We start from the raw sequence: 15902 nt of genomic DNA, 5'->3' as shown, positions 1-15902 counted from the left end.
TCTCCATCCGGAGCCCCAAGGGGGTTTGGGAGGGGGCTCTTGGCTCCAGTTGCTGTCTGGGTCTCTGTGTGTTGCCGAAGCGGTGACGTGCAGCTGGCTGCAGTGAGCAAGACCCGACACAAAAGCAAGTGCTTGTGCTGTCTCCTCTGGCTTATGTGGGAACAAGACTCCAGGGTCTGCTTGTGCTTGCTTGGGGCTCTTAAATTGCATGGAATGATTTTCTTGTGGGATGAGGAATGCTTTTTAGAAGGACAAGATGTAGCAGTTCTTCAGGACAAGCTCTTCAGTCCTGGAGGGTCAGCCCAGGCAGCAGTAGGATTACGTTAGTTTGGCACCAATACACATCTCCCTTCCGACCCTGTGGTGGCTGCCCTTGGGGGTGCATCGTCCTGGGGTGCTTAGATATCCTGGCACCACTGAGCTCAGTTGGCAGTGGGCTGGGAGAACCCCTGAGCTCTGCTGCTGAAACATCATGCCCCAACCTGGGTGTCAGGATTGGATTCTGTCTCCTCTCTGTAGCATCTGGGGTTTCCTCAGTCCTGCTTTCTGGGTGGGTTTCGCTCACCAGAGGGAGAGTGCTGAGGAAATTTGGGTTTTGCTCTAAACATGCTTTTTGTGCAGCAAAGAACATGTTCCTGCAGCCTGAGGAGTCCTCCCCCTCTGCTGAGTGTTCTGTCCCAGGCTGCGGGTGCTGCGGTAGCAGGAAGGGAGGTACCAAAGCACCACGCTTACAGCACCAGAGCAGCCTGTAGCCCTGGCTGTGCTGCTCCACTCCAGCTGTGAGAGACCTGTGGAACATAGAAAACTACCCAATCTAACATGTAACCTTGGCTTTCAGTGCCTCAAGGCCCAGAAGTCCCACACTGGGCATTCTTGGTGCAGCCACGCTGAGGCCTGGCACTTGCCTCCCCTTCGTGTGTCTTCCCAGAGTTGCCTCTGTGGATGAGCACGTGTGTCCTTGCTCCCACACGGCACCAGGAGCTGGTTGGGGTGTTGTGAAGATGAACATTTTCCTTGTGCTGTATGGGCTCTGCCAGTACCTAAGTAAACCTTGGACTGTGAACGTGTAGGGTGGGAGACACCAGGAAAGCCAAGCAGCTAACCCAGAGCACAGCAGGCAGAGAGGGACATCCATGCTCGATGGCACAGGCTCCATTGTGGGGCTCCCAAACCAAAGGAGCCAGGACTGAATGACAAGACATACCTGGCCTGAAACCTCCCCATGGAGCCCACAAGCAGCCCTCTGACCCTGGGGCTCAAGGCTTTCCTTGTCCAGAGAACTATCCTAACCATTCCCAATTGCCCTGGTTCTGACCTGTCCAGAGTTAAGCTCCCAAAGCAGCAAGCCCAGGTGAGCTGAGTTAGCCCAGGTGAGCTGAGTTAGCCTGGACTGTTTTCCACCTGACACCACTTCACCATAAAAGCAGCTGGTTGGGGAAGGGCCGAGGTTTGTTGCCTCCAGCACAGTCGGAGTGCAGCCAGGGCATTAGGATGGTCGGTCGGTCGGTCGGTCGGTCCTTGCCGTCGAGCAGCACTCTGTCACCATCAGCTCAATAAGGTACTCTGTGTTAGCACTGGGTGTGAGTGTAACTGGCCCTATTGTTCTACATTCACGGTGATTTTTGTCAGTAAACTGTCCCTATCCCAGCCCCCAGAGGCTCTGTCTATCCCTCCTGGGTGGGTGAGTGAGTGAGCGAGCAGCTTGTGGAGCTCAGCCCCTCTGTCCAGGGCTGAACCACCACAGTCCTTTTTGGTGCCCCACGTGGGGCTCAAAGGGTTGGGGTAATGGTAAGATCTGACCCAGTTGTGTTAAAAAGCTGTGGTAAAATGTGTATCACGTTATCTGAAGTGGTGATGGTAACAGTGATGTTTTGTCTGTTCACTTGGCTTTGGTTTGTGAACCCACACCCACTTTATGTAATCCCTGCCCAGCTGTTTTATCACCTCAGGAAGAGGAGTCAGGTTCCTAATTCTCTTGTACTGTGTGATACTGATTTATGACAAGATATCATCTGTGTTTGTCAGCCTTGGAGGGTATCTATATGTGGCATTTCAGTCATTTCCAACTCTTGGGCTGCATATCTGAGCTTTATTTAATAAGGGCACTCAATTTATGGCTTTCCTTGTCCAGGGAACCGTCCTAACAGTTCCCTATGTGTTTTAATAGGCTCTACCTGTCTTCACATTCAAACATGCCAAACATCCAGCAGTAGCTCCCACACCCAAAGAGCCAGGACTGAAAGACATACCTGGCCTGAAACCTCTCCAGGGAGCCTACAAGCAGCACCTCTGACCCTGGGGCTGTCATCTGAGGGGAGCCAGGGTGGTGAGGACATGGCATGGGCCTTGTTGCTGCTCTGTGCAGTGTGGGCTGGAGCCTGGGACATGGGCACAAATCTGCTGCTGGTTTAACCCCAGGCTGGGTGGGGTCTGTTCTTGCTGTTCCTCCAGCAGCTCAGAGCGGGGACTGTTCCCTCCCCAGTTTCAACAAACACCTGGGGATGTCTCTACCATCCCTCAGAAGCTGCTCATCTCCTCGTGCCCATGCCCAGCTCTTACCTGGACACTCACCCACTGCTGAACAAACCAAACCACAAGTGCTCCATCCCAACCCCACATGCTCTTGAGGGCGAGAGGGTGCAAGGTGTGGGTAGGGTGTGGGTACATCCTACAGGATCTATCCTTCCCCATGTGCTGCAGGTGTGGGGCTGTGGGGCTGCATTTCACACCTTCCTTTAGGTTTTATATTTTCTTTTGGTTGGTTTTCTTCAGGAAAGGCAATGTTTGAGCACATGGAAGCAGCTGGAAAGGGAGGCAGCTCTGGGGCAGTGGGGACAGCGTTGTGGGCTGTGGGAGCTGGTGCTGCCTGGGATGTGCTGCAGCACGTCCTGCTCTGCATCTCGGGGATGGGGGCTTGGTGTGCTGTGAGTGGGAAAACATCTCTGACCCTTTGAGATCAAAGATACCTCCAGCTCTGTGGCCCTGCATGGGGGCTGCTGGCAGCTGAGGTTGCCCCCAGTCACCAAAGGAGCGCTGGCTGGCTTTTGGGGTAGGGAACGTGCTGGGGCAAGGTGAGTGACTCCAGGGCTGTGGCAGCTTTGGCTTTGCTTATAGATGCAAGAAAGTTCATTAATTTATTAATGCCTGGGTGCAGGCAGATATATTCTTCCTGTGGCAGGGTGCTGAGGAGTGGCAAGCATGTCCCAGCTGAACCCCATCCCCACCAGCGCTCCCCACTGTGCCCAGAGCCATAGATGTGCCATGGAGCCAGGGGTAGGGAAGGGTATGGGACCAGCACCTTTCCTGTCCTCTTCCAACTGCCACGATGTTACCCCCACCATGGGATGAGCCTGTGGGGTGTGATGAGTGTGTCAGGCCTGAGACAGGAGGCGAGTGCTGCTTTGCTGATGGAACGTGGAGTCGCCTCTCCACACGGGAGGTCCCGGCACGGCGGAGCCAAAGCCACCGGCTGAGCTGTGGTGTGGTCGTTTCAAAGTGTGACAGTAGGAAAAACTCTGGTTTAATGAGCACTTCAGCTTTTATGGAATGTAAAAGCCTTAAAATTAATTGAAACAAGCTGGAAAGGCAACTTTTCAGCCTGAACAGGGGAAGCTGGAAGGAGAAAAGGCTTTTGGGCTCTTCCCAGCTGCTGCTGGCCGTGCAGCCGTGTTGCTTCAGGCTGGAGCTGCGTCCTGTCCTGGGACCCTCACCTCTGCACATCACTCCCATTTTCAGAGGAAAGAGAAAAAACTATACAGCTTGAAAACACACATAAAATCCCCTTCCTTTCCTTGGATGCTTGGAAATGGTTTTGGTCCCTCTGGGATGTTTTACAGACACCTTCACCTTATCAAACCTTTCTGTGACTGCTCGTTTGCACATGCTGCTGGTCTGGGCTCTCTCCCATCACTGTCCCCAGCACCCATCCTGCCTGCTGCCCTGGTGCTGAGCCCTGTGATGCCGCTGAGGCCAGCACGTGGTGGGGGGAACCTGACAAACCCAATTGCCTTTGTGGGGTGGGTTTTTTTCCCCATTTTTTAAAATTTCATGAGGTGGGGATGGAGCTGGGCTGAGGAGAAAGAAGCAGCAGGGTTACACCGAGTGTCAGGCGTGGTCATCTGAACCAGCGCTCCTGACGTGGCTCTTAAATTAGAAATTAGCTAAACCCCCTCAACTTCCCTTCAAAAAGAGCGATCGCTCTGGGTCACCTTGGTCTATTTATAAACTGTTTAGAAGGGCCACCATAACCTAAGCAGGATGCGGCGTCCCTCCAAGGGACATTCCCGGCCCACGGATAAACTGTTTGGGTTATTCAGGATGGGGTGAAGCTGGGCTGCTTACGAAGGGTGGAAAGTTTTGCTAAGAGAGAGATGGGGAAGAGAGAGGGGTCCAGCTCAATGGCCCCAGGGCTGTATCCTGCCCAGGGAGTCCCAGATCTGGTGCTGGTTTGGCATTGTGCTCAGTGCTCTTCGTGCTTCTTGCTGCTGTGCTGGGTTTAGGATGCAGGAGGGTGAGGGGGGAGGGAGGGGGGGCTGTGGAAGCAAGGGGCTGGTGCAGCAGCAGAAATCCAGGGCAGAGCAGTGCAAGGTGGGTGATATAAAAGGAAAAAGCCCCCAGCTAGCAGGCCCAGCCATCAGTAACACAGCCCTGGGGTTGGGCTTGGCTGGTACTGCTGCAAAAAGGGCAGCTCAATGCTCAGAAAAAGGAATTTTGGGTCTGGAAAGGACCCACACGGCTGGACCCTGCACACAGTGCCAGGCAGAGGATGCTGCCAGCCAGGGGGATGCTGATGCCACCCACCTGCTTGGGCAGCCCCACGCCTGGGGTTGCTGCTGCCGTCCACAGACCATATTATTTTCCCTTTCTGGGGACAGAGGTTGGGGCCCACAGGGCTGTTCCTGTATCCCCACTTGGGCATCACTCTCCTTCTCCGCTGGCAGGTTCTCACAGTGTTTCCAGGCTCCCTGCCTGCTCCAGGATTGGTATCCATGGGGTGTATTTCTGACCCCTGCATACATGTCCCTGGCAGCTCCAAGCCTGGCACCTTTTCTCCTTCTTTACCTTTTTTTTTTGCAGATTTCCTCCTTTTTTGCAGTGTTTTTCAGGCAAGGCCAGTAGTGCAGCAATGGGACCCCCTGTCCTGGTCCTGCTGTGGTGCCACCCTGCACCTGTTCTGGGCTGCCAGCTCCCACAGGCCCCCCAAAAGGACCTTTTGGGCCCAGAGGGTCACTTGCCTTCTGGCTTCCCCGGGGAGCAGAGGGGCTGGTGTGTGGCTGGGATGCAACAGCCGCTGATCAGCCCTGAAGATGTTTCAGGCAACGTGCAGTAAAACAGCCACCTGAAGCTGTGAGAAGTCAGTGCCCAGCAGGAAGGGGCCGTGCAGCTGCCTGACCTGTGATGCTTTCTGGTGGGTACCAAAATCGGGGGCTGCCCATCACCTTTGGGGACCCAAACCAGTACATCCCAGTCAGAGACTGGTGCCAAAACCCTGAGCTCGGAGGTGGCCGTCTCCCCATCCGTGGGGCTTTCTTGTCCCTTTTCCCCCAGGGTGCCCCACGGTGGGGCAGAGCCGTGGGAGAGGCCGTGTTTGCGCAGGATTTGCATTCGTGGCTCTGCAGGAAGGGCCGCGGCACCGCAGCCGCCTCTCGCCGATCCCGGCCCGGCCGCTGCTTCCTCCCGCCGTGGGGCCCGGCCGGGGGGACCCAGCACCGGCCAGGACACAGGGACAGGGCTGGTAGCCCCAAGGTGAGTCGGGGGGGTACTGGGGTTCTGGGGGCGGGGGGGGGGACCGGGGGCAGAGGGCTGGTCCCAGTGCACAACCCCCCTGCCCTTGCACTAGACCCTCCCTGCACTAGACCCCCTCACCCCATCGCACTGCCCTGGTGCATGCATACAGCCCCCGGTGTGCTGCCCCACACACAGGCATCCCCCCCCCCCCCCAATGCCCCCCTGCTCACACATGCCCCCCAGTGCTGTTCCCTCCCCCCATACACAGCTCCCCAGTTGTGCTGCCCCCTGCATGCAAGCCCCCCCCCCCCCCCCCAGGACATCCCTCCCCATGGCACCCAGTGCCACAGCAGCCTGCTCCCCCTGCCTTGGGGTGCTGGAGGTGCCCAGAGCCCCATGGAGCAAGGGGGGCACAGCCCCCACTTCACAGCAGCAGCATGAGGCAGTATTTCAGCCAGGCACCTGAGCTGGGGCCATTTTCTCTGGTCCTGTCCCCCATGTCCCCACCTGCCTGATGGGCCATGCTTAGAGGGTCGATCCCACAGCTCTTGGTCCCAACGTTGCCCCCACCCCTCCTCCTGCACCCTCAGGGGCTCCCCCGGCTTTTTTAGCAGCTGCCCCAAACCAAGCCAGCGCTTTCAGAGGCTGGTGGCACCAGGACTGTGTCCCCATCTGCAAGCCCCAGCCCAGCATCACCCCTGTCTGCATCACCCTGTCACCCTCACAGGCACCCTATGGGCTGTGCTTGGCCCCCCTGTGTCAGACAGGCTGGTGACAGCTACACTGTCCCACTCAGGTCCCTGTCCCCACGCACCATCGAGCTCCCCCAGCCCTGCAGAGGTCCCATGCAGGTGGGGACTGTCCCCACCATTGCTATGAGCTCATCACCCCAGGTTCTGGTCATGGCCCCCTGCATCTCCCTCTGCACTCATAGCCAGGGAGGGGTTTAGAAGCCCCGTGGCCTGAGCAGGGCAGCATCCCTCATGGGCACACTTTGAGCCCTGCTTCCACCCTCCTGAGGTTTGGGGCTGTTTGGGAGCCATCCCGGGGTGCTGGGGGTGGCTCGTGCTGCTCCCCACTAACAGCAATACAGGTTTTGGGGGCTGTGGAGGTTTGCTGACAGCACTCGGGTGGGCTGGGAGCTGCTTAGTCCTTTAATCCCATGTTTTAGGATTGGTGGGGGGCAGAGGGTGGGAATTGGTGTGTTTGGGGGGGCTTGCATGACTTTCAGCTGGGGGAAGCTCTTCCCTTGCAAAAACCTGAATTAGCCCAAAAAACCATCACTTCTTTTCATGGCTCTTCCCAAAACATCTGCCCAAGCTCCTCTGGAGCTTCTGAACACCAAGAGCAGCTGCCAGCCCTTCCGAGCTGTCCTCCAGCTGAGCTCCTGCACCTTCGTGACACAGAAATCCCCACATTTGCAAGGATTTGTTAGGCAAATCCCCCCCCTCCAGGCACAGCAGAGGTGTGTCTGTCTGTCTGCCCAGCATCGGGTCCTGGAGACTGTGTGGGTCGGGTCTGGGGTCTGCTCAGAGCATCCCCTCCCCAGTGAGATGCAGGGACCTTCATGTGCATCACAGCCAAGGTGGGACCTGCGCTGTGACGCTCCAGAACACCTCAGATTGGGTTGGGGGCTTTTTTCTTCCCCCTATTTCTGGTCCTGGGCAGCCGGGAAGCAGGTTCCAGCTGGGGCTTCATCCAGAGCTAGGGCAGGAGGGCACCGTGGGGGCTGCTCTGCCTTCACCAGCGGGGCTTGGCTTTTGGGGAGAAGCCTCTGCCCTGGTGTACAAGCACAGGCAGGGAGGAGGTGTGGGAGTGGGGGGATCAGGGTGGGTTTGGTGGGGCTGAGGGAAAGCCGAGCTGCAGGCGGAGGTGAGGAGCAGCTGCCGTGCTGAGCCCTTGATCCGCCGGGTACGGAAAAACCCCGCTGCTTCCTTCTCTCTCCCTGCAGCTGAGGGAAGAGGTGGTTTTTCCCCAGGGAGTTTTTACGCAGTGAGGGCTGGGGGTGCCCCCACCACCCTTGTCCTGCGCTCTGGCCCAGCCGTCCCCATGTCCTCCTGTGAGGGCTGCACAGGGGGCAAAAGCCTCACCAGAGCTGAGCCAGACGGCAGCAGCGGAGCAGGAGCCCAGGGACAGGCAGCTGCACTGCTCTGGGCTTGCTGGTTGTTTCCACACTGGCTATTTTTTCCCACATTCATTCAGGTTTTGGGCTGCTTTCCCTTTGCCTTGTCCCTGAGCTGCACCAGCCCCGGCTCAGCCCCGATAACCTCTCTTTGCATCATCACTGCTTTGACATTTACTGGTGACAGGCTCCAGGCTCATTACGCCCCAGGGGGTGGGGATGTTTTGCCCAAACTCTGGGCTTTCAAGGCCGCGCGGGTGATGAGCTCATCCCGCTGCCCCGTCCCCCCGCAGCCGCCTGGGATTCGTGCTGCTTCGCACGGTGCGGTGGTGACGGCAGCGTCCGAGGAGGGCTGTGAGCGAGAGGGGGGAGAGCAAACCGGCCAGCAGCACGGGGGAGAAGGAAGTGCTGCCACGGGCCACTCCTCCTCGCCATTTCCTCTCCACCGTCGGGTTTTTATACGGATGAGAGAGAGAGGGGGCCGGAGGAGCAGCCGGCCCGTCCGAGGCCGAAGGCTGGGCTTGGCAGCCGAAGGGGAGCACCAGCGCCTGGTCCTGAGGGAGACACTGTAGGTAACTGCACTCTGTTCGGCTCCCCCATCCTGCTCCCCACTCCCCTGGGGTCACTCCTTCGCCACATCCCTGCCACCACCTCCCTGCTCATCCCCAATGGCCCCTTCCTGGCAACCCCCATCCCAATTTCACCGGGACCCTCCTGTTCCTGATGGTTTCAGATGCTCTGGGCTCTTCCCCTCTGCTTGCTGCCCTTCCTGTTGGACTCGAACTTTGGGGCTCAGTGAATAATTTGGGCTGGAAGTGGGGCCGGTGAGGCTGGGGGGGCAGGCAGGCTTTTTGAGGTGGTGCAAGTGGGGTTGCATCATCCTGGCTGCTGCTGTGTTTCTGGGGAGGGTGGATGCACACCGCAAGCTCAAGTTTCTCAGCTTGTTTCCAAATGATGCCCCCTGAGGAACTGCAACTTGGAGTGCCGGGGCTGTCCCGGCTCATGCTGACCCCTGCTGTGACCCAGGACTTCTGCTCTGGCCCCTGATGCCCTTTGATCTGTGGGCTCCGCTGCAGGGGGTCGGTTTGCTCTGCTTTCCCCCTGGAAGCGCTCGCTTTTGGACAGAAGGGATTGGCTTCCAGCCGGGGTGGGGGGGATCAGCCTTTGAGGTTCTCCATCTGGTCCCTTTTCCCAGCAGCTTTCCTAACCCAAAGTGCCTGATTTTGGGGTGCAGCTCCCTCCTCTCCCATGCTGAGCCCCGGATCCTGGGCTGGGCACTTATCTGGGGACAGTTTCTCTGGCTGGCATCAGGCTGTGGTCTCCTGCCAAGCTTCCTACCTGCGCACGCCGGCTGCCTGGAGGCTGCCCCCAGCCCGCTCCCTTCCCGGCCCGGCTGCTGCCGGCTGCCCACGCAGGCACCTTTGTTGTGGCAACCTTGTTTTGGCAGGAGCAGGGTGACACACGAATGCAAATGTTGGGGGGCCAAGAGCCTGAGGAGGAGGAAAACTGGAGTTTTCTCAGGAGCTGAGCGTGAGTCGTCCCACGGCGCAGCCGGCCCTGGCACAGAGAAGAGATTAACGGAGTTTACACGAGCACGTGTGATGCTGCAGACCTAATTGCCGAGTCCTTTTCCCTATCATTTCCCCCCAATATCTAATTAAGTTGCTGAAAGTGCATCTCTGCAGGCTGGCAGCGCCGTGGGGCTGGCACAGCTGCCTGTCCCAGCCCGGATCTGAGGCTGGGCAAGCAGGGGCTGCTCTTACAAAACTCGAGTCCTATGTAAATACTGGCAGGTATTAGGAACTGAGTCACGGCATTAGCAGGGCTGTTACATGCGTGACTGGACAGATTCCTTGCTGAGGATGGGAGCTGGTCCCTCCACCCTCCCTCACCCGGCTCAGCTGGAGGGGTGGGACTCCGGCGCCGGTGGGATGGACGTGCTGTTTGGCTCTTGGCTTTTGGGAAAGGGGGTCTGGAGTGTCTCCTGGCTGATGAGCGCTTGGATGTGCTGCTGGAGGGAGAGTCGGCTCCTGAACCACCCCCTGCCTCGGCTGTGGGCAGGGTGGGACAGCACGGTGCTGTGTGTGGGCAGCACCTGCGGGGGAGCACTGGGGATGTCTCACTTTTCCCTGCCAGTGCCCATCTGCTCCCCAAACCTTTTCCCAGCATCTCCCACTCCAGACCTGCACAGACTTGGGGCTGAGAAACCTTCACTGCGTGTTGGTGTTGGTGTGTGTTATGGCCTGGAGGGTTGTCCTGGCCCCTGGCTGAGCTCTGCAGTGTCCCCCCTGCTCCTTGGTGACCATGGCTTGTGCTGGTCTGCACCCCAGGAGCTGCTCCCCAGCAGCTTTAGGGACCTGTTGGGGACCTCCAGGCGCTGTAAGCACAGTGAAGCACGTAACATGGAGAGAAGTAGGCGTGTGAGCACAGGGCCAGCCTGGGGTCCCAGGGGTGTCCCTGCTGGTGGCCTTGGCCTCCAGCCTTCCCACCCTTTCCACCTCTGTGCCTGCTTGCAGGAATCTCGCTTGGCTGGTTCTCCTCTGGGCAAGGCCAAATCCTGCACAGGGTCAGTAATTAGCACTCAGGGCTAATTGTTGCACAGCAGCAGGTAGCCTGGCGATTGGCACTGGGGGAGCTGGCCCTGGGCTGGCTGACACAAGGTCCAGAACCCACCTTCTCCCTGGGGCGGGGGCGAAGGCTTTGCCTTTCGGAGGAAAGGCGCTGGGCGCAGCGAGGAGGCGGCTGGGAGCGTTTCCCAGCACCTGCCTCTCCCCTCACAGCTTCCCCAGCCGCCCTTTTTCTCGCTGCCTGCGTCAGCTGGCTGTGGGGGAAGTAAAACCTTCCACAGAGCGTGACACTTTGCAGGTTGGTTACTTCCTGCTGAGCCGAAACAAGTTAATAACCAACCCTTCAGGGACCTCCTCCCCAGAGACACCCTGCTCTTGGCAAGACCCAGGGTTGGTTTTTCCGGGCAGCGGATGAAAGTGGCTTTCCTTGCCCTGCCCATGCCAGCTTCCTGCTCTCGGGGTTGGCAGTGTCACCACGGCAAAGTGTCCCTTGCGTCAGTGCCGCCGTGGTCCGGAGGAGGCAGGGAAATGCCCTCCCACCATGACACAGCTTCTGCCACCGCCAGCGTCGTGTGGGCAGGGACAGAGCCAGCCCCGGCGCTGCAGCACATGGAGGTGGTTGTGTGGGGTCCTGCCGCGTGGTCACGTCTGGGCCTGGAGAAGGGCTTTCTCTGGGGGTTTCCCCACCAGGTCTGTGCCTCTTGTCACTGGGTCCTACTGTCCCTTCCCTTCCCTTCCCTTCCCTTCCCTTCCCTTCCCTTCCCTTCCCTTCCCTTCCCTTCCCTTCCCTTCCCTTCCCTTCCCTTCCCTTCCCTTCCCTTCCCTTCCCTTCCCTTCCCTTCCCTTCCCTTCCCTTCCCTTCCCTTCCCTTCCCTTCCCTTCCCTTCCCTTCCCTTCCCTTCCCTTCCCTTCCCTTCCCTTCCCTTCCCTTCCCTTCCCTTCCCTTCCCTTCCCTTCCCTTCCCTTCCCTTCCCTTCCCTTCCCTTCCCTTCCCTTCCCTTCCCTTCCCTTCCCTTCCCTTCCCTTCCCTTCCCTTCCCTTCCCTTCCCTTCCCTTCCCTTCCCTTCCCCTGTGTGGCTCTGGGGTCTCACATGGGAAGGACACAGCAGCTGTGTCCCAGGGATGGGAGTGTGTGGGCTCTCAGGGAAGGAAGGACCGTGGGGCTGTGAGGGTCAGGGTGAAGTAGGTCAGCACCGCTCCTCTTCCAGGGCCATGTGCTGTCACAACCCCATCGGTTCTCTGCAACCCCTCTGAGCTGTCCCCACCCAGGGGAGCCTGGTGACCTGGTGCTGTGGGCTGAGCACTGCCTGGGTGCTGCCCTCACCAGTGCTGCCTGGTATACCTGTTGGCATTGTCCCCAGGGGAGCTGCTGTGCCACCCTAACCCGCGTGGCCCGAGCATTTCCACAAAGCTCTCCGAGGGTGCGAGCGCGACTGTTTCCTACGGGGTGCGTGCAGGGGGTGTGTGTGCTGGTGCAGCAGCCTGGGGTTGTGCCTTGCTAGTATTTAGGAGATGTGAGCAAACAGGACTGGGCAGCTCCAGCTCACCCCGTGGGTCTGTCTGCCCAGCGTCCTGCCTCTTGCTCATGGCAGCGCGTAGCTAAGCCCACGGCTTGGGCTCCAGCTGGCACTAGGCTTTCCTTTCCCATCTGGAGGCAGAGCTGGTTTGGTGGTATGCATCAACATGCATTTATTTACACTGAATTTCATCTGTTGCTTTGTGCATAGAATCATAGAATGGTATGGGGTGGGAGGGACCCCAAGGATCACACAGCTCCAACCCCCCTGCCACAGGCAGGGCCACCAACCTCCAGGCCTGGAGCTACACAAGGTTGCCCAGGGCCCCATCCAACCTGGCCTTGTGTGTCTTCTAGCTTAGGTATGAAAGTCTCTCTCTGCCAGCTTTCCCCTGCTGGTTGCTACAGGTAATTAGTTGTTCTGCCTGTTAGGAAGTGGGCTGGCTGGCTGATCTGATGGGCCACTTCCTGATCTTAGAGAGATTGATGTTACATTGTCCTGTTTCTTTTCAGGAAGCAGATGATGTGAACGGGCTGTAAGAACCAGACGAGATGGATGGAGAGCTGCCCTGCGCTGAGGTGGATGGAGAAGTGTCCTCTGCCACGGAGGGCCTGGGAGCAGAGATGCCCTGTGCAGAGAGTGATACTGAAGGAGACATACCTGGTACTGAGAGTGATGCAGAAGGGGAGACGCCCTGTGATGAGCCCAACACAAAAGAAGAGGCAGCTTGTGCCGAGAGCAGTGCGGAAGGAGAGCTGCCCGGCACCGACAGCGATGGGGAAGGGGAAATGCCCTGTGCAGAAAGTGATGCAAAAGGAGAGGCATCATGCTCTGAGAGTGATGGGGAAGAGGTACCAGATGCTGAAATCCCAGTTGCCTCAAAGAAAATCTCTTCTATTTCGTCTCCCCTGCGGGCGATCATCCGCCTGCGCCGGCAGTACCGGGTGCAGAAGAAAAGCCGCCTGCATTTAGAGCTCCCGCGGGAGAAGTCCTCGGAGCTTATCCATACGAGGCTGCTGCAGAGGCAGCTTTCCCTGAACCGAACTAGCCTGTATGGCCCTTCCATGTCCTTCTTTAATCAGACCAGCTCTGAGACTTCCCAGTATTTCACCTTTGACACGTCCCTGGAGCAGTACGCCATGAAAAAATCCCGGCGGAAAAAGAATCGAAGGAAATCTAGGGTGGTCCTGTATCCAGACAAAACGAAAAGGTACCTTCCAACAGAGGAGAAGAGCAAGGCAAAACGCTGCCTCCTCTTGCTCATTGTCATTATCTTCTTCCAGATTCTCAATGCAATTGAGAACCTGGATGATAACGTCCAAAAATACGACCTAGATGGCTTGGAGAAAACGATGAACCGGGAAGTATTTGGGCAGAAGGTTGCAGTGGAAAGTATTGTGGAGTTACTGAAAGACTATCTGGCTACCCACATCCACAACAAGCCTCTAGTAATGTCTTTGAATGGCCCCACTGGGGTTGGGAAGAGTCATGTTGGCTGGCTGCTGGCCAAACATTTTCGTTCCGTCATGGACAATGACTTTGTGCTTCAGTACTTTGTTATGCATCACTGCCCCAACGGGGTGGCTCCTCTCACTTGTGAAATAGATTTGTCTAAGAAGATTTCTGACATGGTCACGAGAGCGGAAATAGAGGAGAAGATACCATTGTTTATTCTGGATGAGGTTGAACTCATGTCTCCGGTCCTGCTGGATACCCTCAGCCGGTTCTTTGAACCCAATCAAACTAACGAGTTCCTCAATGCTATCTACATTTTAATAAGTAACATAGGAAGTGCTGAAATAACAAAGTTTGTTATCCAGAATGCCTCAGCTGAGCTTCTGCATCAGCAAAGGGGAGTTGAAGAACTGCTGAGCATCGTCCGGCCTGTCCTGATTGATGTCCACCCTCTCTGGAAATCTGCAGACATCATCCCATTTGTTCTTCTGGAGAAGCCTCATGTCATAAACTGCTTCCTAGAGGAGATGAGGAGGGAAGGGCTGTATCCTGACCAGAAGCATGTTGAAAATTTGGCGGGTCAGCTCAGTTACTACACTACAGGGGACAAGCAGTACTCCAGGATGGGCTGCAAGCAGGTTGTGGCCAAAGTCAACCTGCTGTAGTGATTTATTGCAGAGACTGAGTCCTGCTCTCGGGATTTGCAAAATTCTGGGCTTGTGGAGGAGTCGTGGTCAAGGTCAAGGTGTCCTTTCTCAGCCCTGCACTGAGTCTGTCCTGGTCAAGGCAGAGGGCTGGCAGCCTGGGCTCTCTGCAGCGTGGGCTCTGCTCTCCTCTGGACGCTTCACTGGTTCCTGATGTTCAGTGAATAAGGCACAGGCAAGGAAGCCCAAGCAACCTCCCAGGAACTGTGAGCTGCTTTGTTCTTCACGTGCCCATTTGGGATACTTGTCATTCAGGAGCTGGCAGATGAGAGCAGAGGCTGCAGGATATAAATAGGGGAAGGAACCAGGTGGCTGTGCCTGCAGTCCACCTAGCTGTGTATCACTCCTCCTCCAGGCTCATGTTGTCAGCTCTTGGCTCTTCTTGGTCATGGCTGGTGGTGTGCAGAGCAGAGGCAGTGCTGGGGCCTGGGAGAAGGGAGAGCATCTGATGGTCCTCATGCCCCAAACATGTGGGCAGTCAGGACTCTGCATTCTGGAGACTGCTCCTTGGAGCCCTTCCCGAGCTGCTGTTCCTCTGAGCTCATACCTGAGCTCACCTTTGGCACCTCCAGTGAGGTTTCTGCCCCAGAAGTCTGTTTGGACTCGCCTTGAAGACTGCTCAGCTGTGCCAGTGGGTACAGAAATAACCACCCATTGTTTCAGGTCTGGTGGTGGCAGCTCCTGAGAGCTCTTCTGCTTTTTGCTTGTGGGTACACTTGCTCCTTAGCTAGAAAGCCCAAAATAGCAACTGACACACGTGAAGCAACACACACTGGAAAAGACAGTTTGGGCTCTCTGGGCTGAGGGCAGTGGGAACCCTGGGCTTGTCCCCAGCACTGTGAGGCCCAGAGGAGGTTCTCTGCCATTGAGACCTGGGGAGAACTGGGCACACCTCAGGAAAAGCCTTTGTCCTTGCTTTGAGCAGGCAAACTGAGCAGATATTTATGATGTTGCTTTTTCAGGTTCTGGGCCTGAATTCCCTTCTATGTTTTGCTGTGAATTATCCTGTGGATGTTTGCACTGGTTGGTTGATTTGCCTCTTTCTAGTTGTTGGTCTCCAGAGACTTCCATCATAAACTCCTTCTTCCAGACCTGTCGTCAGGAATAAATCCAAACTATCCCAAATAAAATCATTAAAAGTACTGGGCCTTTATCCAACTGACATGGGCTTTTCTTCTCACCTTTCTCTTCTGGACCACTACAGCTGCACTGCCGTGCCTGTGCTTCCCAGTGATGGGGACTGGGAGCAAGGGCTTCAGTTTGCTGCAGGTTTTTGCAGACCACCTCGATGGGGGTATGCTCATGGAGAGCCAGATCCAAAAACCTCACAGTGTAGCAGCCCCAAAAGCTGTGTGCCACACAGCTGCTCCATCCCCCAGCGCTGCATGGGGGGCTCTAGGCTGGAGCCTGGGGAAGTGTGTCTTTGGCTAAGATGATGCCGGGTTGGAAAGCCTGTCCATGCTTTTTGCTCTTGGAATCGTGCAGTGAGGAGACCTTTTTCTCCTATGGAATAGCCTGGGAGGGCACTGGGCAGAGGGAGGAAGGGCTCTGAATGAAACTAAGCCACCTTCTAGAGGCAAGTGTCCATGAAAAGCAACACGTGTGAGCTGGTTTCCATCGCTTAGTGAGATTTCTCTGCCAGGACAGTTAATGTATTTTTATCCTGGTTAAGAAATAGAAACAAGTCTGGGAAAGGATTCCCCTCTTCTTCCAGCTGGGAGAGGGACAGAGGCTATTTCTGGTGCACTCAGGAGTGGGTGCAGCACCCGACGGGATAAGGCGACTGCAGAGGGTGCTGTGCTGTCTCGTC

At 57.0% G+C, this 15902-nt stretch overlaps 1 protein-coding gene across 1 annotated transcript; it reads left to right on the top strand.

Moving 5' to 3' along the window:
* Positions 1 to 12377: 12377 nt before the first annotated feature.
* On the top strand, positions 12378 to 14053 carry TOR4A (torsin family 4 member A; the record flags this gene model as incomplete). The annotated part of the gene is made up of 1 exon (XM_084272340.1): positions 12378 to 14053. Exon 1 carries the CDS (start codon positions 12485 to 12487, stop codon positions 14051 to 14053), a length of 1569 nt encoding a protein of 522 aa, XP_084128466.1. The 5' UTR covers positions 12378 to 12484.
* Positions 14054 to 15902: the final 1849 nt, after the last annotated feature.

This window comes from Gallinula chloropus (genome assembly GCF_964237585.1).
Source record: "Gallinula chloropus genome assembly, chromosome: 18".
NCBI lineage: Eukaryota > Metazoa > Chordata > Aves > Gruiformes > Rallidae > Gallinula > Gallinula chloropus.
This window is presented reverse-complemented; position numbering and strand designations above follow the sequence as displayed.